Below are 21,244 nucleotides of genomic sequence, written 5' to 3' on the forward strand. Positions count from 1 at the left end.
ACTCTCTCTGTGAAGAGTCAGAAATACAGCTTATAACTCGGATCTGATCCTGCAAACCCTTATTCTCCCGAGTACCCCTACACACCCAACTGGTCCCAGTGAATCAGTGGGGCTACGCCGAGTACAGTCTTGCAGGACTGGGCACGAGACTTAGAAAGCCTGGATTTAAAATAACTAAAGCGTCTGTCCTCAATCAGAATATCCAGAAAGGTGAAGACACAAATGTAAAGACGCACCAGCCCTGCTGCCAGCTGCTCTGGTGGCGTTGGTCTTTATGTTAAAAGCTACAAATGTAGATAGGATTAATATGGTTTGAGACAGAAGAGGCCTGTTAGTGCATCCACTCCACTCCCCTGCAAGAGCTGAGGGGGACCTGGCTCACGTTACCCGAACAGATACTAAAGCGGATCAGTCAACAGGCCAAGCAGCAGCAAGTTCAGCAAAGTGCGGGTGCAGCTCCTTCGGGTGGCATGTCCTGCGTGGCCGCTCCTGCTTTGTTTTCATAGCACTGGGGCCTGATCCCGGACACACACAGAGGTGTATTACTGACGCGGCAGGAACCTTCCCCCGCCCTCTCGGCAGCGTGCCCAGTGCACACACCTGGAACTCCCCTCTCCCCTATTCCCAGCAGCTTTTGTGAAGCCCCGCACCTTTCACCTGGCTTTGTGCACAGCGCTAGCTTCCCACCCACATCAAAGGGGCCCTGCCTGGAACACCTGAAGAGGAGGCAGGAGGCCTGACTGGGTCAAGAAATGCAGCTCTGCATCTTCCCCTCGGTCGCTCTTTTTCATCCCTTTGAAAAGGTGGCAGAGATAAATGGAGAAGAAAAAAGCTGCAGCCTTCGTCCACACCACCCCTACCACTTAAGGGGGAAGGGACCTTTCCAAAAAAAAAAAAACCAACCCACATGTGCTCATACACAATGGCTCAAAAGGCCGGGCAGCACCAGCCCACTTTGTACTGCTAACAAGGGAAACCTAATTACAGGAAGAGGGCGAAGAGGGACAGATAAAAGGGATACAAAATTTCAACATCTGTTGCCATAAAGGGCTAAGAAGTGGGGAAACGCAAAGTGTCAGTTTGGTGTCAGAGACGGCGTAAAGCCGATTTCAAAGGGCTCGGGGGACGGAGGGACCCAAAAGAGAAATTAGAGGGTTCTCTAAAATAGAAAAGAAAAGAAAACAAGCTGCCACAAATGCTTTCAAAGGAAAGAGTTGGGAGATTTCAAAGGAAGAGAGAAGCCGCGGCTGTTTAACCTTAGCACAGTTAACATGCCTTCTCCTGTGTCTCAGGGCCCATGTGCCTCTGGGGGAGTAGCACGCTGCAGGTTTACAAAAGGACAGCGTGGTGCTTTGCATATTCCAAGTGTTCAGGACACAGGGACAGCCTTACTGGATCAGAACAATGGTCCCTCCGGAACCAGCTGCTCCCCAGGCCGGTGCAGAGACCCCAGAATGGACAGATCTGGGATAACCTGCCCAAGGGGTTAGCTGATGGCTATGCCTGAAGGCAGGCAGGGTTTCTGCTCTAAAAAGCGGCCTCACAATCCCAGAGGTGTAATTGGGCCGGCCATGACCCGGGGGCTCCTTACTTGCTGAGCAGGGATACTGAACTCAGTGCGGTTCCAGACAGACAAGCAGACACGTCCCAAGGAGTTCAGAATCTACACCAAGTGCGCTGGGAGACTCCGAGGAAGGTTCCTTCCCACACCACCTTGCCCTTCAAATGGGCTGGGGACAGTACTTTTACTGAGCCCTGATAGCGCCTGTCGACAAAACACGTTTTCGGGAAGGGTTTAACACGAAGCGGGCATGGGCAGCTGGGACGGAGAGGGAGCGCCTGGCACATGGCGCACCATGGACACAGGCGAGAAGGGTCATGCCCCATAACGGGCAGAGGAAGGTCAAGTGCCTTGCTGAAGGGAAGTCAGAGGGAATCAGCAGGACGGCAGGGGTTAGAAGTCAGGACGACCTGGTTGCCAGCCCTAGCCCACCTCCCGAGGCAGAACTTCAGAATTCCCCATGCTAACGATGGGAAGGCCTGGGGCACGTAGTCCCGGCGGAGGCAGGCCTGTTCCCTACTGCAGATTCTTTGCCCTCACTTTTGGCCGCGCCACGAGATGCACCGTAACAGCATTTCTCATAAGGACGGCGCTGTAGCATCCCCAGTGCACTCAGACCTGGCAGAGTGGAGCGACCCGCCAGGATTTCCATCCAAGAACTTCCTGGGGCAATTCCGATGGTCCCACGTCTGCGAAGGTGAGCTTGCAGGGCACTAAGAGCCTCCCCAAACACCTTTGGGACCGAAATGGCAATAGTGTCAAGCTGAAGCAACGGGGCGACTTCCAGTCACTACAGCACAAGGCGTTAAGATGCCACGATATGTCCCGGAGGACAGAGTCTACGGGATCGCCTCAAAATACTCGTTCGGGAACAACAGGTCTTATTCACGCCAGGCGAAAGGACCAGCTGTGTGCCTGCGGCTGGAATGTCAGCCAGCAGTCAATGACTGGGCATTACAGGGTCATCCCACTGCCTTCGACTCAGTTCTGCAAATTGCCTGTGCTGCTCTGGTCCGATGCCATCAGCTGACCATGCCTCTCCTCCCCCAACAAATATCTTCATCCCAAACTCCAGCCAACCCTGTGCAAGGCTCAGAAGGAGTTTCCAGGTGAAGACATTGTCCTCGTCCCCATCCCTCACTGCGAAGCAACAGGCCACCCCAGAGAACAGAAAAGGGCCTAACACCTTCATGCCAAGAATGACAAGTACAAGTATCAGCCAAGGATTTATCCAGTCTGGAACTAAGATGATCAGGATTCTCCAGTTATTTAGCTTTAAATCTTTTGCAGCAAGTTCCAACTCTCAGCTGTGGAGAATTCAAGAGACCACCCACCCCAAGGGAACAGGAATTCTCAGGAGATCACCACAGCTTAGTGTCGGGTGTTGGACAACAGGAGCACTGACATGACAACTGGGGGCTGATCCACGCTCCGAGTTCCTGGGGGTTTCACTGTGAGAGGCAGAGGCAGGTGAAGACCTGCTCTCAGACACACACATGCAGCTCCCACCAGCCTGTCAGGAGGAGCAGCATGGCCGTCCCAGGTCAGAAAATAGCCCAGGGCGCTCGCAGAGAGGTGGTCAGTGATGACTGTATTCCCACTCCGGCTGACTGATGGTAGCAGAAACACTCTGCACGGGTGCTGCCTTTCAACCCTCACCAATAGCTCTGAGCAGGTACATTTGCAAAGGACATGCCAGCTCGAGAGGCTCTGCTATTTCTAGAGATCCAGGGACTTAGTTCCCGTGGATGGTCTCTGGCTTCCTGAGCCAGTCAGGGCTGGCAGTGCTGTGGAGACAGCGTGCCCAGACCCTGGAGGAGCAGCCCATAGTGCTTTCCTATGGACACTACTCCTGGTCAGCATAGGAGCGACGCCAACGGGCTCAGAAAAGGTGTCCCGAGCAGTGGCCCTTGGCTGGGGAGAGGGATGTTATACGGAGAGGTTGAGAACTGCTGGGATTGAGATCGTCCGTCCCGCCGCGCCGCCCACGGAGCTGCTTTGCCTTCCACCCGAGCCACACATTTCACCAGCAGCCACTTGCTCTTCCCCTGAAGTGAGCTCTCCACCCAGAAGCCTGCGTCAGTGCATCCTCGCAGGACCCCGGCCCACCATGGGGATCTCCCGCAGCCCCACAGACAGGGCCCAGGGTTGCACTCCAGCTGGGACAGCTGAAGAGGGAAGAATCGGCCCGATGAGCTAGGCCCATTGGCTTGGCTGTCCCAGCTTTTTGAGCTGCCTGTCAATCAGGCTTTGGCCTTATTGAAAGATCAAACTCCTTCATGCCTGCTTGTTACCTTAATCCTATTTTCTGCACAGCTTTATTATCTGTTTGGGCTCCTCTGGGACAGGCTGCTGGACCGACCAGCCTCTTAGCCCTGGAGCCCGTCCCTTCGCTCCTGGCAGATGCTTTCATTCGAGAGCAGCCAGGAGTTCAAGAGCACCAGAGGCCCCAGCACGGCCAGGGTCTCGGAGCCTGCCTATGCACCCAAAGGGCCCCCATCAGCTCAACATCCAGGACCAGTCTGGAACCGAACAGCTCACCGCCCAGGTCGCCAAACAGCACGTGCCAGGGTTAATTCCGGACAGCATCAATTATGACAGGACCTTTGTTTTTCTTTAAAGATATAATAAAACTGAAAACTTTAAATCATCAACTACAACTATAGAATAGCAGCGTATACAGCCAGCTGTGACAGCCAGCGCCTGTAAATAAAACTGCTTCTGTCTCAGCCCTCAAACCGAACCCCCTAGCTCTGCCAGTGCACCTCAGTCCTGACACACACCCCACCCATTTCTCCAGCCCCTCAATCCTAATCCACAGCCCCCCCTGACATTTCAGTCCTGGACCCCCACCCTCAGCTTGGCCAGCACCCCTCAATCCTGATGTGCAAGGCCTCCCTCCCTGCTCTTCCAGGCCTACGCGGAGCACACCCGTCATGTACAGCTGTGCTGTGCTACTGTGATCTTGTCGTACATGTGCTGTTCACTCCTCAGTACACAGAGACGCCCAGGCAGTCAACCTCAAACCTCCCTTCGGCGGAGTTTAGTTGCAGGACTGGAACCCAGCCTGTGCGGAGTCCTACGGCCAGTGCTTTCCCAGACTGCATTACACCCCGACAGCCGCCATGCAGAGACCCAGACCGTTAGCCTCTGCCACGTATTAAGACTGAAGGAAAAGACACATTTAGGTGATCACATGAAATTACCAAGTCACTATTCAACCCTTCACCATGGTGAACTACAAGCAGAAACGGCTAAGCAGAACTAGACCTCCAGATTTCCCTGTGCTCAGCCCCTGGCATCTCAACAGCAGAGAAATGTTGGCAAATTGGGAAGAATCCAGATAAATGTAACTAAAATAACTCAACTGCTTGAAAGGGCGATTTAGCTAGAGAGGGACCGTATAGAACACATATCTTGACCAAAAAGCAACCAAAGAGGAGGGGTGATAGGAGATGTACAAGTACTTTCAAGAGACAATACACACATCGCTGAGGAGGAGCTAGTGCCTGTGGCACAAGCTGGTACAACAAGGACTGCTAGGATGAAACCGAGCAAAGAAAGATGTCGACTGGATATCAAGGAACAGTTCCCACCAGTGAGAGCTATTTGGCTGGGAGACAATCTCCCAGAGGAAAGGGGAGAAGCCCCATTTCTTGGGGTGTTTACATGGGACTAGGCAAAGTGCTGGAGAACAGGCAGCAGGGAACACTCAGCATGGCAGGGGTGCTGGCCATTTCCATCTCCGTCAACTATGGGCTATTCCAAATGTGGGAATTGAAAAACTGGATCATACCCCAGATCCACCCAGGCCAGTACCCTGTCTGACAGTGGCCACCACCAGATGTTCCTGGGGAAGGTGCAAGAAACCCACAGTAGCAGATGTGAATTAATTATAACTGGATAGTCTTGATATTCATATGAAAGCCCAATCCTCTCTTGAATCTTGTTACATTCTTGGCCTCAATTACTTCCTGTAGCAATGAGTTCCGCAGGCTAATTGCATGCCTACAAAAATTGTTTCCTTTCATGGGTTTTGAATTTCCCACCTTTTAATTTCACTGAATATCCCCCCTTGTTCTTGAACGAGCTAAATAAACTATGTCAACTGGTTCTTTATCTGCTCAAGAAAAAAATTCCAGCCAGTCTGTTCTTTGTACTAAAACAAGACAGGATAGGAAATCCCTTTCACTGGAATGTTGGAGCACATAGATGCTGAATCCCTGGCACCGGGGAAGAAGGGGACTTTCAGGGCCAAAGAAGTTGCATATTAACACCTGAACTCAAGTACAGTAAAAGAGTTTCACACCATCTCTGCTGAACTGTGTTCTGTGGAACAAAATCGGAGGGGATTTCCTACTCTCTGTACAATATCCATGTCTCTCTCTTTATCTTCAGAAGCTGGAAGAATATGCAGGAGTTGTATGAGAGCAAGGGGCTTCTGAAATGTTCAGTTCACTAGACACACTGCCCTCTGGGATACGGCTAGGGAAAAGGTTATTGGTCGCGGTTACGTAGGCATACGGTTTGAAGCTCACAGGGGACAAAGGTGGAAGAAGCCCTTTTAGATCACCCAACCCATCTTTGATGATACAGAATTATTGACAATTACTGGTTGTCTAGTGCTTTGTCCAGTCATTTGAAGAGGCCCATGTCTCAGTTCCCGACTGAGATCTCAGGGTGTGGAATACTTTCCACAGGGAAGTTTTTTAGATGTACATCTGAAGTTTGTGTCATTCCGCAACTCCTGTCTCTGACATCAGTCCCCTCCCTCCCTTCTCCCGCACCCCAATTATTACCACACTCCCAATCTCGGCCTCTTCTCTGCACACTCCCTCTTGGCTCGGGGGCCTTCTTTCAAGCTGAGTTGCCTCATGTCTACCCTGAAACTCTCCCCCTCCCCCCTTATTCTGAGGAACTGAAAGTCACTTTTCTTGAGATCTCACCTCTACACCTTCCTTTGCCCCATGGCTGACAAATGACTAAGTTGGCAAACTGCAGACAGTCAGGTTACAGGCAGCCCCAGCTGTGCATTTCTCCCCCCCCCCCCCAATGAAACATGCACAGTAAGGTCTGGCCACATGCTTACCTCTCTAAGTCCCAGATTCTCAGAGGAGACGTGTGTCCACAGCAAGCTGTCCCAGTCACAAAGGAACTGTCAAAAAAAAAACAAAAAAAACCCCAGCATCAGCCATCTCCCCTTGGAGCGTGAAGAAGAGCTGTGCTATGGAAAACATTTCTAATTCAGGGCAAGAAACAGCAGAGACACCAAGAACGTTGTTATTCTGTTCGTGCCTAGGGGCCCCAGCCGTGTGCTAGTGCAGGTACAAACACAGGAGCTCGTAATCTAAGCGTAAGACAGAACAGATGGACACAGTGAGACCGACAGGGGAATACAAGAAACCAATGAGAAAACATTGGTCAGCGTGACAGGTAGCAGTCTCAGCACATCAGGAGCCTAACCACTGTCACGCTTTTTAGAAGCATCATGGCCAAGGAGTGTTGGGAGGAAGGATCTGAAGGAGGAGAATGGCTGGTGCTGAGGAGGTCTACCCCGGATCCCCACGAGTTGGCCACGACACACAACACTGCGGAGGAACCCAGGACTGGAATAGCAGAGAATGCTGCAGGTCAGGACTTAGGAACGTTGGCAGAGCTGTGTGGGGACCTCAGACTGGAAGAGCTGGAGCGCTGTAAGTTATAACATACGTGGGAAAGTGCCTCCTCAACAATGCCACTATCACAGGACTCCACATAACGGTGTATAAACCCTGCATAAACCGCACGGTTACTTTCTGGTCATGCGTGGAATCAGCCAGCAAAAAATGTGCAGCGCTTTCACAGCAGTGACAGGCCAGACGCCTGTTAGAAACACCCACCACTATAACGGATTGGACTCTCTTGCCGTATAACTTGGCTTCATTTCCACATTCCTACAACGTCCGTTCAAAAATCCCATGTGATGAATACAGACTCGCTGATGTACTTCTGGGCTCCAGAAGTCACTCTACAATGCCTGGTCTTGAACCAATTCACTAAGGCAGGACCCAGTCCCAGACCTCTAATTGCAGAAACTCAGTCACGTGTGGCAATTCTCCACATTGCTGATTTTGTGCCAGCCTCCACCCTGAACCAGAAAATCATCAACTTACGACGAGATTTGCTATAAATTATCTTTCAGAAGGTCTAATTTATTACAAACTGCCAAGAAGATACCCCCAAAATCACAGTGATGGGCATAGCTCAAATGCAGGAAATGGAGTCTCAGCTTTAAATCCAGACTGATATCAAGCTGAGCTTTAATGTACTCTGGAGTGGCACAGGATGCTTGGCAGCTGCAAGGACAAACCAGAATAAGGACCCAGATGATGGTGAACAGCCAAGCTGTTAAAATAGCCAGAATAATTTTTTAAGAAATCCCTTGGATTTATCACAGTTTCCACCTCGGGGAGGGTCTCTGACTGCTTTAACTAACTAATTAATTCATCTTCAGCCTTCTGTGAGGTAGGCAAGCGTTATTATCCCCATGTTAGAGAAAGGGAAACGGAGGCATGGAGAGGGGAAAATGACTCGCCCAAGTCACCAAGCAAGTCTGGGGTAGAACTGGATTGGAATCCAGGATTCTCTGTCTTCTCGCTCTACGTTTCAGCTGAAAGATCAGCCCTCCCTTGGCCATAAACTCTAGCACCCACCAACTATATTACCAGGAAGGGGTGGGGACCTGGCACCACCCACACTCCAGCTGTTACAGGAGGTGGGGGAAAGCCTCTTTAAAGTAACTGATGGTGGCCACCATGTCACTTTAACGTAGAAAAATCAGCACAGCATTTGTTTTTCAGACATGATCCAACATGACACGCTCTTGGACCAATATGTTGAAGGCCCAGGTTCCCTGCCCCATGCCAGCCCTCACCGCCAGCTCCTTACAGAATAGCCAGGAGGGGTGTTAGAATGGAAATGCTGACAGGCTGTTAAGTACAGAGCGGCACAAAACAGAGTCACTTCAACAACTCTGCAATTGACCGCCAATTTCGTAGGCAGCATTTTGGTCAACGAAGCCTAGAACTACAAAGCTAGGTGTTGGGTTTTGTCTCTTTTTTTCCCTTTAACATAATCCATTAATAACTAGTAAAGCCAATTACTGTGGTTAGAAACATAATAGCAGCTCGGGAACCAGTCAAGCGGGCAATTGGGTTCTTAAGATTTTTTCCTTTAAAAAAAAAAAAAAAAGAGAGAGAGAGAGAGAAGCCCCTTGCTTTGCAGACACAGAAGGTATGCAACAAGCCTCTTTGACCGCGGCCACAGGTCTAAATTAACATGGAGGTAAATCAATAGGAATGGAGAGGTGGGAGGAACCGCAAGCTCTAATCCCTGCCATTCTGACCGCCAACCAGCCTGTGGTAGGGATTAGGGTCCTCTTCTCCTTACTCCCAGTCATCCCAACTCTCTAAAGCATCATCTAAAGAGAGCTGCACACTGCTGCTTCCCGGCCCGAAACCTGCAGCTCTCCCACTCCCCTGGGCCGTTCCACTCTAGTGCTCTCATACTGGATTGCAGCCGCAGGCTTCCAATGTTCAGAGAGACTTCGATACCCGCCAGCCTAGAAGAACACAACCCAGATTAACAACAGTTACAGAAAAGTCTCAACTGCATATAGCAGCGGGATGAGATTTCCCCCATGTGGTTGGGGGTCTTTCATTGCAGAGATTAAAGAGAAGGATCGATATGGTGTCAATGGGGCCAGTGGAGGAAGCAGACCCTTTTAATGACTGCTAGAGGCCAAAGAGTGAATGGAGCTCATGCAGGTCTTCGGTGATGTAGGGCAAACCACTGCCCTTGCCCCACTGACCCTGGTCTATAGATAGAGGCCTTCAGGCTTGTTAGCCCGGCTCCCTTCACCAAAACTAACCGCGCTCCAGGTGAAATGGCAACACTGCAGCCAATGAAATTCAATGCTGATAAATACAAAGCAATGGATATTGGGAGGAAAAGTTTAAGCTACTCAGATATCTTACAGGGTTCTAAATTAACTATCACCTCAGGAAAGGAACCTGAGGGTCACTGAAGAGAGATGAGAATGACCAAGGGCTGGAAAAAGTCTCCTCTGAAGAGAGTGAAAAGATGGGGATTGTTACCTTAGAGAGAAGACAGTAAGAGGAGACATGATATCCTCTCTAGAAATGATACATGGGGAACCTGTGTTCTCCCTGTCATACAACACAAGAACAAGGCCAAGGGGGCATTCAATGAAATTAAACAGAGGGGAAATCCTAAACTGATCAAAGGAAATTTCTTTTTCTACACAACACATAATTAGACTGTGGCATTCACTGCCCCTGGGAGCTGTTGAGGACAAGAACTGAACAAGATTCAGTAAGGATTGGACATTTATGTGAATAATCAAGAATATCCAGCGTTATCATATTTATAAGAATTTTGCAAGGGAGATAAAGCCTTCATGTTTCAGGGCTTAAGCCCATCTCTACCTACAGAGAAGCGGTGAGACTGAACATGGGGGCAGATTACCCCACATCGGCTGATGCAGGGGGCTTAGATCTTCTCCTGGAGCACCTAGTTCTGGCCCCTATCGAAGGCGGGACACTGGACTAGATGAACCTGGGATCTGATCCCATCTGACAATTCCTATGTTCTATTTAACACAAACCCAGCCATTCAGACGGGCTTTCTAACAGAGATGGTGCCTCTCAGGATGTTCCTCCTTCACAGGACAGTGGAAGTGCCAGTGGGGAAGACTCTTCAGTCCCATCCGAAGTGCTCCCTCCAGAAGTGCGAGATGAGTGATGCCGTCAGGCACTCGTGTTCATGTTGTGACCGCCTGGGTGGGCCCACGGTGACTACATGTCCATTTCTGCACGGGAGGGTTGGGGACTTCACTTGGCATTTGTTCCCAATCATTTCACAAGCTTCACACCCCACCTGCTTTCCAAAGGCTAAAGCAAGGAGCTTCTTTAGTCTTTTGAAGATTTTATACTTAACACAGAACACTTTGTATGGGAAGAAAATTCAGGTCTCCCCAAAAGCCCAGTCCATCTCCAGCTACAAACCCTACCTACCACAGAGCTGGCATTTCATGGGATATCACCCCCTCAAGTATTCTGATGCTACCTTTGGAGGAGATACAAAACTCCTCACTGATTTGTGGTCATTAAAGATACAATGGCATTTTTGGCAATAGTTGGGAGTATCCTGGCTAAATTCCAGCTGCGGCGATTCCATTCTACCTCTGTAGATTCCCCCTGCAGTTTCAACTAATCACAGTATCTCTCTTACTTCCTCTCCGAACCTGCTATGGAGCATTGCTGTGAGCTGTTAAAATGACTGGCTAGCGGTGGCTACATTTCAGAGGTAGGGGAAACGATTCCAGCACAGACATAGTTTGCAAAGCTCTTGGGATCAGTCGTGGCCACAAAGGCGGAAGACCCCTTTGCTGATCCATACCTTCTGCCCTGGCAAATTAAATGCTTGCAGGATCAGCTCCAGTTGAGCTGGACCCGCAGGCTACGCGAAGACTTCAACGGCCCAAGGTGAAAACCCCCTTTTAACATCCAACTCTGACACCATATGGATCCTTCTTTTCTAACACTCCCTCATGCCCCAGGCTTATGCCCTTCCCCTGTACTGTAAACAGATTGCTTCCCCGGCCCCAGTCTGCTCTTGAGGGATCTGGATTCCAGAATCCAGCTGACACGTGCAAGCTCCTTTCCTTTCCTTCTCCCCCTCCCTCTGGAATTGGACGTCGTTGTTCCATTTTGGAGATGATTGTATACGGAGAACCATCAAACCGGGAAACAAAGGAGTTATTACTCCCCAGAGCCCGGCCGCTGGGAACGGGGAGGGTGAGGCAGGGAGCTGTCGGCAGAGACCGGGGGCGGGGATGGGACAGACGAAAGGGGAATAAGAGGCATATGGGGAGGACGCGAGTCCAGAGAGAAGAGCCGAGAATGCGGGAGCTGCAATGCTAACCGCACAGGTCTGTGGGTTGTGTAGCCTTTGGTTCAGCACTGACACGCTTTGGGAAGGGAGGCCACCAGAGCTGTCAAATCCTTCACCAACGTGCCCATCAATTGTATTCAGCTCTGCCCGACCAGCACTGGCATTTTAATTACTGTTGGGTAAACTAATTTGTACAAATGAAGGCAACTCTGCCTAATCGAATATGCAAGCGCCCTGACCTCTGGCCGGCAATGACACAAGATACAAAGGAGGCAGAGGAAGGCTTTTTATCGGAGCCTTATTACTCTCTATTACTCCAATTAGTCAAGCTCCAGTGCTCCTAATTGGGGGAAAAAATTGCAATTAAATCAATTTTTGATGGGCTGAAAGTGGGTTACCGAACCGCCCTGCCTGTGAAACACTGATATTATAGCAGCAAAGGTCAAAGTCTTTGTCGGCACCTGTGGGGCCCCCGCCTTCCCACCCCCTTCCCCCAAACCACTCGATGCTCCCCCCTACACGCAGCCTGCTAAGCCTTAGTGAATCATTAGAACATGTCACGTCTGATCGCTGCTGCTGCCACTAGCCGACTAACCTAATCAGTCCACATCATTATGGAAGGTAACTCCTAACGCATGAATATAGTGCTAAGGTCACACAAACTCGGTGCAGCCCCTGCTGAAGAGCTGGGGGGGGGGAAAATGAAGGAGGGGGGTTGGGAGAAGCAGCTGCAACAGTAACATTGTAAAAGATGGGAGGGGAGGAAAGAAGAGCAGGGGGAAATCTGCGTAGGAGATTCCAGCACTTGGAGCAGGAGGCTTTTCGCACAAAAGGGAGAGATGCAGAACGGCCCGGGAGAGAGGAGGCTGCTTTCTCTTGATGTCACTCACCGACACAGCAGCCTTTCATTTTATGGATTAACTCTGGCTTTCCCGCTGCACGTGGAAGGGTGTGCAGCAGTAGCCCAAAGGTTGTGACTATGTCAGAGGGACACCGTGGCGGGTTCTCCCAATTTCTCACACAACAGTAAGCGTTGGACTGGTTGTAGGCAGCAGCACCCATTTAGAAACCTACAGCTGAATCCCATCAGCACATTTGCATGTGCAAACTGGGCTGTTATTAAAAGGCCATCCCCATGCGCCGTGCACCACTGGTGCGTTACTGTAGGGTGGGTCACGAATGCTAAGCTGGACGTGCTAAGTGCTAAGCACTCGTGCATTCTCAATGCAGATCTCATTGCAGGCTTGCAGCTTAGCACTCGTGATCCAACCTACAATAACACTGGTGCATCACGTGTGTTATGACAGGCAGGGTTCTGCACACTCGTGTGATGTGGCAGGACTACTCAGGAGAACTGGGCTGCACATGGCACATTACCAATTTATTTAAGCTGCAGTGATATCTAGGAGGTCAGACTACATGATCTGGTGGTCCCTTCTTGTCTTAAACGCCATGACTCGGTGGCTCTTGCAGAACACTGCTTCCCATCTCCTCCATGGTTTAGGGCACACTTTGCATAATCAAGCACATGCTCTAGTCCCTCCAGCGGCTCCCAGTCCCCTTCCACTGCCAGTTTAAGGCCTTGGTCTAATCTTCCAAGCCACTGATACGTCAGGTCTCAGCTACAGTGGAGACCGCATCCCTAGCGATGAGCTGCAGCTCTTAGAACACTTGTGGTCCTCTGGGACAACGCAGATCGTAAAACCCCGAATGAAGGGTGTAAGAATGGAGGACAAGCCAAGCCAAGCCAAGGATCCAGCTGTGGAGAGCTTCCAGAGAACGCTGCACAAGTCCAGAGCCCAACCACTGCAAAGCCTTCCACTTTGATGAAGCTTTTCCTCCGTGACCAGAACAACATTCACAATCGACACTCCCCAACTTCTCCAAAGACCAGCCTACTTCAACCAGAGCTTTCTAAAGTCGCCAGAGAGTGCTAAAAGATAGAGCAGCGGTTCTCAAACTGTGGGTCAAGACTCTATTTTGATGAGGTCACCAGGGCAGAAAGCCCCAGCCCCGAGCCCAGCAGGGCTGAAGGTAGAGCGTCACCATTTTTTCTGGTGGGGGGAGGGTCACAATTGTTTTTTAATCCAAACGGGGTCACCAGCACAAAACGTTTGAAAAACACTGCACTAGAGGCTTTGCTATTGCCAGTGTAACCAACACAGGAAGTGCCCAAACGACAACAGAGAATACGTACAGTACTAGAGACAAACTGTTCAGAGAAAAGGAGACTGACGCATGTGCTCTGGGGAGAAAACAACAGTTTGCAGGAAAATAAATTAAAACACTAAATTAAGGTCAATCCTGAGCCCTTCTGATGGCCATCAAGCTCACAACTCTCTCCCTATAGCACTGCTAACATGCCCATCGCCTTACACTCTGGATCTCAAAGTCTTCTAAGTCCCCTTATCAGTAAGAAACTAACTGAAATATTTTCAACAGAGAAATAAAGACAAAATTTAATGAAACTCTCTAGCATACAGAATGGCCAAGTTACTAAGCCAAAGGTGACGGCACTGAGACAAGAGGGTATTTCCCTTATCATTCACTATGAAAGGAAGTGGATCCTTCAGGCTCTCCTCTGGTACCTGCTCAAGTCAATGGGAGTTTTTTCCCCATTAAATACAGCAGTAGGACAGCAGGTGAACAGTCCCTGAGCCGTCCTCCTGCTTCCAACAAGATGACCTCACGGGAAGCATGGAAAGGCACAGCAGCAAATGAAAAGAACGTGTTGGTCCTTTGGCCTTGATTCTCCACACCCGCTGTGCTATGCTCAGACAGAGCGACTTTCCCCTGCACAGGAGGGAGTCTCCACCAGCCTTCTCTGGCCAGGTTAAGGCCACTTTGTGCAGCATCACTAGCCCAGGTGGTCTTAGTGGACCAGAGAATCATTCGCATTGGGAATTCTCATGAAGGACCATCAATGGGAAGGGAAGCTGTACTGAAAGCTTGGCAGCGGTTAGTGGGTCCAGTTACCCCCTTATGGAAGGAAACGGAACAGAAGCCTGTTTAGGACAAGAAAAATAGGAATGAAAATGCTGGGTGAGTTGATGACACGACAGAAGTGGCCAGAACTTGGAATAGGATAGCACCTGCCTGCCTGCACAACTTCCCTCACTGCTCTGCCAATGCACCTCCGCTTTCAACAACAGCCGCCCCTGCTCCAGTGTTGGGTTTCCCAAAACACTCTGCCAACGCACCTCAATCCGGATCCACTCTTTCCAGTGCTTGGGCCCTAAGCACAGCTCCGCCCACACCCCTCAAAGTCAGCCTGTAGCCCCCCTTGGTATTCTAGTGCTGGGCCTCCAGGACAGCCCAATTCTCTTCTTTCATTTTAATTTGCTTGGCAACGTACTTCTTTATTTATCACCAAAGGGTGGTGGCAGCTGGAGGCGAACGGCACGACTGGTCCCATGAATGGAACGGTGGACGTTGGGCATGTTAGAAGTAGCTCCCTTAGGCCCTACGCAAACGTCACAGTATTTCCACAGCCAGCCAGCCAGCTCGGGGTCGAATCGCGCTCCCCGACATGCATCGTAAATTGCACACAGAGAAGCTACAGAAGAGCTCTGCCCAGTCGCTATCGGCATCCCGTCCAGGACTCTCAGCATAAAGAGGAACCAAAGCATGTACGAGGAGACCGAGTGAGCTCTCGAAATTTACAACCTCTTCTCCCCACAAGAGGAAACGCTGTGCTTCGGCAAAGAGCACAGAAGACACAGGCATGGAGAGACAGGCTAATAACTCACTCTCACGCTGCGTTCTGCCCTACGCGCCGGGCTGGAAAGCTGGTCCCCAGGACGCGGGCATTTGCATTTCATACTGAGAAGTACATTGTGGAGATGCTGGAAAAGCCATAACCTGGAGGTCTGAGCTGGAACAGAGAAGCCTCACATTCAAGGCTGGACTCCAGTCCACTGAAGAAATGAAACCCTTGCTTCATTGTTCAATGCAGATGGAGTAGTCGTCTTGACCTTCCCGTGCCTCCTTTTCTTCTCTTTCACTGCCTAGCTCCCATCACTTTGTCCCTCTCCGGGTCTCCATTCCTCAACACATTTGCAAAGAGCCATGGACAGGAGGGCCAGAAGAATCTCCACACAGCCTATTCGCTCTGGCCCCCACAGCACTGCGAAGGACAGGATCCTAATGTTATTCCTAGGCGCCGATTAACAGAACCCCAAATACCTCCAGCCTCAGGGCCTCAACCGTCTCCAGCGATACTTCATCCCTGCGCTGCATCATTCTCCTACAGCTCCATTTTCCTTCCGTCTGTGCCTGAATGCTCCCAACTTCTGGCCACCGCTCTTTAATTCACCATCCACCATGCTAAGCCTGTTCCTGCACGGCTCGCTGTATTTGGGAACACTATTCACAGGGAGAAAACAGACATTTGGCCCTGTCGCCTGCAAGACACTAGTCAGCCAGTGTAATTCTCATTGGACTGCAGCACCCACCAGGTGCTACTCAAGCTCTCTCTCCACAATATGGAAGCCCCTTACACATAGCTACTGAGCCATAAAGCCACTACCCTCACTGCCTGGGGGTCTCTCCCCAGAAGTCTCCTCTCCTGCAACGCCAGTAAGGGACCAGTCCATGTATGAGGACTAGAATGGGAGTCCGACGATGGGTGGCACTTGATTTTACTTTTCGCAAGAGCAAACTTCAGTTGTTTGCATTTATTGTATTCCTTTCCCTCTCACACTCCTGGAGGGCATGTGTCTTTTTAGACAGTGAAGTTCAGGGGAGGACCACGTCTGGACAGCACCCAGACAACGGGGACCTGACCTGTTCATCGGGGAGCTCTTTCACACCAATATCTAGACAATGCTCTTCACCCTGCTACACCTCCACGCTTTAGCATGTCTAAAAGATCTGCCCACACAATCCAGCAACAGTTAGTTAAATTCATACATCAAAACTATTTTAAAGGGAAAGTTTATCACACGTCTACACAAAGTCTGACATAACTACTTTTCATACATGGCTTGAAGATCTTGCACAGCCCTGTGGCTGTTTTGTACAGAATATATGTAGTCCTATGGCATCTCCGGCATCCCACCCTCAGCCACAATCTCACAAAGTCTTCTCCAGTCCTAATTTAAGCCCCTTCTCTCACAGCTTTAAGAAGTGGCAAATATCCACTAGGTGGGATATCCAATTCCACTTCATCCCACACCCACCTCCTTCCTCTTCATCTTCTAGGCCTCTTCCATGCCTCACCTCCACTAACCCACCCACTTCCTAACCCTTCTCCCCCCATTCCAAAAAAAACAGGTATTCCACTCTCCGATCTTCCACTATTTCCCCCATCAAAACTAAGATTTTACTGCATTTACAAAGGAGGCAAGTTCTTAACCAAAAGTGAGACAGACTTGAGTATTTCACCCTGGGGCTGGTTTGAGTACCAAGTACAGAAACACTACAGAAAAACCTGCACAAAAACAGTCCATGCAGATATTCCTTTCCCCATCTCCACCACCAACTCCTTTAAGTAACCCTGGCTTTCACCCTGGACATGTCTACTGACGTTATGTCTTGCAAATTACACATAAAGAAATCACACCTCTTAGCTGGGAAGCCACACTCAAATCCATCAAAGCAAATATGACTAAGTTACAGTAAACAACACACTATTTGTCTCAAATTATACCTACATATCTAAAATCCGATTTGGGGAAATCAGGAAAGGCCATTAGAGTTTGCCTCCGTTTATCCACCCTCTCCTCACGATCTCCTTACTTCCCAACCCCACTAGTTTGCTTACTGACCTCTTGGTCTGTTGTGATACCTGGGCCTACACATCGACCCTACTTGTGAGCTCACCTGTGAAAAGTGTGTGGGAGTTCATAAACCCTCACAATAACCTGTAACGAATGTCGATGGGAAAAGATGCAAAAGCGAGACAAAAAGATAGATTGTCCAAACAAAAAGCCCTCCTGCTAGAACTCCAGGACTGTGTTCAGATCATGCCTGGGAACTGAAAATCAATGAACCAAAATTGGTGTGTTGGAAATTAGGTCTAACTGGTGGAGAAAATAATGATGGGATGGGCCATAAAACTCATAGTAAGTAACCAAATTCCATCATGCGACACTATGTGCTGAACGGCAGCAGAATGCGGCACCCTAGCCAATTCATTCATTCATTCATGCCCGTCACCCCAGTCGGGGTATGGGCCGCCAACCACAGATCTCCAGAGTCCTCTATCCTGGGCCATTTGCTCTAACTGGTTCCAGGTATAGCCCATTTTTGTGCAATCAGCCTGAAGGTCGCGTTGCCAGATGTTTCTTGGACGGCCTCTTTTCCGCTTGCCTTGGGAGTTCCACCGCAATGCCTGTCTGGTGATGTTGGTTGGCTGCTTGCGTAGTGTGTGTCCTATCCAGCCCTACCTTCTTCTTCTAATTTCTTCCTCTGCTGGAGATTGACGAGTCCTCTCCAAGAGGTGAATGTTACTGATGGTGTCTGGCCAGCGGATCTGAAGAATCCTTCTAAGGCAGCTATTAATGAAGGTATGGATCTTCCTAGTGGTTGTTTTAGTTGTCCTCCAGGTTTCAGCTCCATACAGTAGGACTGGTTTCACCTTGGAATTGAACAGTCGAATCTTTACTGCCAAAGACAGCTCTCTGGAGCTCCAGATGTTCTTGAGCTGTAGGAAGGCTACTCTTGCCTTACCAATCCTTGCTTTGATGTCTGCATCTGTGCCACCCTGCTGGTCGATGATGCTGCCTAGGTAGGTGAAGGACTGCACTTCTTCCAGGGGGCTTTCATTCAGTGTGACTGCGTCGTTGCTGATGGAGTTAATCTTGAGGATCTTGGTCTTGTCCTTGTGGATGTTGAGGCCAACCTGTGATGACGTGGCTGCCACTACGTTGATCTGCTCTTGCATCTGCTGTTTGCTGTGTGAAAAGAGTGCAAGGTCGTCGGCAAAGTCCAGGTCATCAAGCTGGGTCCACAACGTCCACTGAATTCCGTTCCTACACTCGTAAGTGGATGTCTTCATGATCCAATCAATGACGAGGAGAAAGAGAAATGGTGACAACAAGCATCCTTGTCTGACTCCGGTTCGTACCTGGAAGCTGTTTGTGAGCTGCCCTCCATGGATCACTCTACAGTGTATGCCGTCGTATGAGTTCTTAATCAAGTTGACCACCTTTGCTGGGATGCCATAATGCCGAAGGAGCTTCCAGAGGGTCTCTCGATCCACGCTATCGAACGCTTTCTCATAGTCAACAAAGTTGATGTACAACGAGGAGTTCCACTCCATAGACTGCTCGACTGTGATGCGGAGCGTTACTATCTGGTCCGTGCATGATCTATTCTGCCGGAAACCTGCCTGCTCATCTTGTAGCTGTGGATCGACTACATCCTTCATTCTCTCCAAGAGGACACGATTGAAGACCTTCCCAGGCACCGACAGAAGTGTGATTCCTCTGTAGTTGGCACAGTTGCTAAGGTCTCCTTTCTTAGGGATTTTGATGAGGTATCCCTCTTTCCAGTCTGCCGGAATCACTTCTTCTTCCCATATCTTCTCAAAAAGGGGGTACAGCATTTCCACTGAAGCATCCAGGTCTACTTTCAGGGCCTCTGCTGGAATATTGTCAGGTCCAGCCGCCTTCCTGTTCTTCATCATGGTGATGGCTTTTCTGATCTCGTCTCTGGTTGGTTTGTCGCAATTGATTGGAAGGTCCTCGTTGGCTGGGTCAATGTCTGGTGGATTTGGTGGTGCTGGTCTATTCAGGAGTTCCTCAAAGTGCTCCACACATCTATTCATCTGTTGTTCTATTCCTGTTATAGACTTTCCCTGCTTGTCTTTAACGGGACGTTCTGGCTTGCTGAACTTTCCAGACAGTCGCTTGGTGGTGTCATACAGCTGTTTCATGTTGCCGCTGTATGCTGCCTGCTCCGCTTCTGCTGCCAGTCCATCCACATAATCTCTCTTATCCTTCCTAATACTCCTCTTCACTACTCTGTGAGCTTCAGCATACTCTTTTTGAGCTTTGGCCTTTGCTGCTCTAGTCCTGCTGTTGTTAACTGCTGCCTTCTTCTTCTTTGTCTTCTATCGTAGTCAAGGTCTCTGCTGTAATCCACTCTTTCTGCTGGTATTTCTTAATTCCAAGCACTTCCTGGCATGCTAACCTAAGTGTCTCTCTCACTTTCTGCCATCTGTTGAGTACACTGTCTTCCTCTTCCTCAGACCGATCCTGTAGTACTGAAAACTTATTCTTTAGCGTCAGTCCAAAATCTTCCTTGATCTTGTGGTCCTTCAGAAGGCTGACGTTGTATTTCGTTCTTCTATCTGATGCGTCTATCCAGTTCTTCTTCAGCTTCAATCTGGCCACCACTAAGTGATGGTCGGACGCTGCGTCTGCTCCTCTTCTAACTCTAACGTCCTGTAAAGATCTTCTGAACTTCTTGCTAATGCAGACATGGTCGATCTGGTTTTCTGTTGTGCCTGCTGGCGATACCCAAGTACTCTTGTGAATCCGCTTGTGAGGAAAGATGCTGCCTCCTATGACCAGGTTGTTAAATGTACACAGATCCACAAATCTCTCTCCATTCTCACTCATCTCTCCCAGAGCGTGGGTCCCCATGACTTGTTCGTATCCTGTATTGTCAGGTCCAATTTTGGCATTGAAGTCTCCCATAAGAATGGTGATATCTTTGTCTGGGAGAGTCTCTAATATTTTCTGAAGTCTATTGTAAAAGTGGTCTTTGTCCTCCTCTTCGCTGTCATTGGTTGGGGCATAGCACTGAACAACATTCATCTTAATCCTCTTCATTTTAGTTCTGAAGGAAGCTGTGATGATCCTGGGGCCGTGTGCCTCCCAACCAATCAGTGCTCTCTGTGCCTGCTTGGACAACATGAAGCCTACTCCCTGTGTGTGGGGTGCGTCGCTCTCTTCATGTCCGGAATACAGCAACCGCTCTCCTGTCAACAGTCGCCTCTGTCCAGCTTGTGTCCATCTTGTCTCACTAATACCTAGTAAGGTCAGGTTGTTGCTCCTCATCTCTACTGCAACCTGCGCCGTCTTTCCTGACTCGTACATGGTCCTCACGTTCCATGTGCCGATGGTAATCCTTCTGGTTGCAAGAAGGGTAATCGGCTTAGTGGCTTCCTCGCGGCTTTCACCACCCAGCGTCATGCGTCTTCGAGTTGAAGACCCTTCTTTTTCCAGGATAAAAGCCTCTGTTATCTCTATTGTTGGTGTTTCTGTAGCAAATTGATTTTTTACGGGGTGCGGTTGCTAGCCTCACGCCCAACCCTCCTCCTTTACCCTGACTTGGGACAGGCAGATGGCCCCAAAGGACCACTCTGGTGGAGTTCACCCTAGCCAAGGAGCACAGAAATTCCCCGACACCCACCACAGCCACACGCTCTGCTCCCCTTCCTCCCTCGGGGCTCAGCCCCCGACGCCCACCACAGCCACCGGCTCCACTCCCCCCTCCGGGGCTCAGCCCCCGACGCCCACCACAGCCACCCGCTCCGCTCCCCTCCCCCCCTGGGGCTCAGCCCCCAATGCCCACCACAGCCACCTGCTCCGCTCCCCACCCCCCCGGGGCTCAGCCCCCGACGCCCACCACAGCCACCCGCTCCGCTCCCCTCCCCCCTCCGGGGCTCAGCCCCCGACGCCCACCACAGCCACCCGCTCCGCTCCCCTCCCCCCCTGGGGCTCAGCCCCCAACGCCCACCACAGCCACCGGCTCCCCTCCCCACCCCCCCGGGGCTCA

General features: G+C 50.3%; 1 protein-coding gene across 2 annotated transcripts in view; it reads right to left on the reverse strand.

The window, feature by feature from the left end:
* The window catches only part of FBXW4 (F-box and WD repeat domain containing 4), an 88,273-nt gene that overhangs the window by 14,375 nt on the left and 52,654 nt on the right, over nucleotides 1-21,244 (reverse strand). The window contains exon 6 of one of the 2 annotated variants that reach the window (XM_045023432.1): nucleotides 6,651-6,716. The exons of the other annotated variant lie outside the window; for it this stretch is intronic. Coding sequence (XP_044879367.1) covers nucleotides 6,651-6,716 — 66 coding nt within the window. The remainder of the gene's footprint in view (nucleotides 1-6,650; nucleotides 6,717-21,244) is intronic. 2 annotated transcript variants of the gene reach the window in all.

The sequence above is a fragment of the Mauremys mutica genome, chromosome 7, assembly GCF_020497125.1.
Source record: "Mauremys mutica isolate MM-2020 ecotype Southern chromosome 7, ASM2049712v1, whole genome shotgun sequence".
Lineage (NCBI taxonomy): Eukaryota > Metazoa > Chordata > Testudines > Geoemydidae > Mauremys > Mauremys mutica.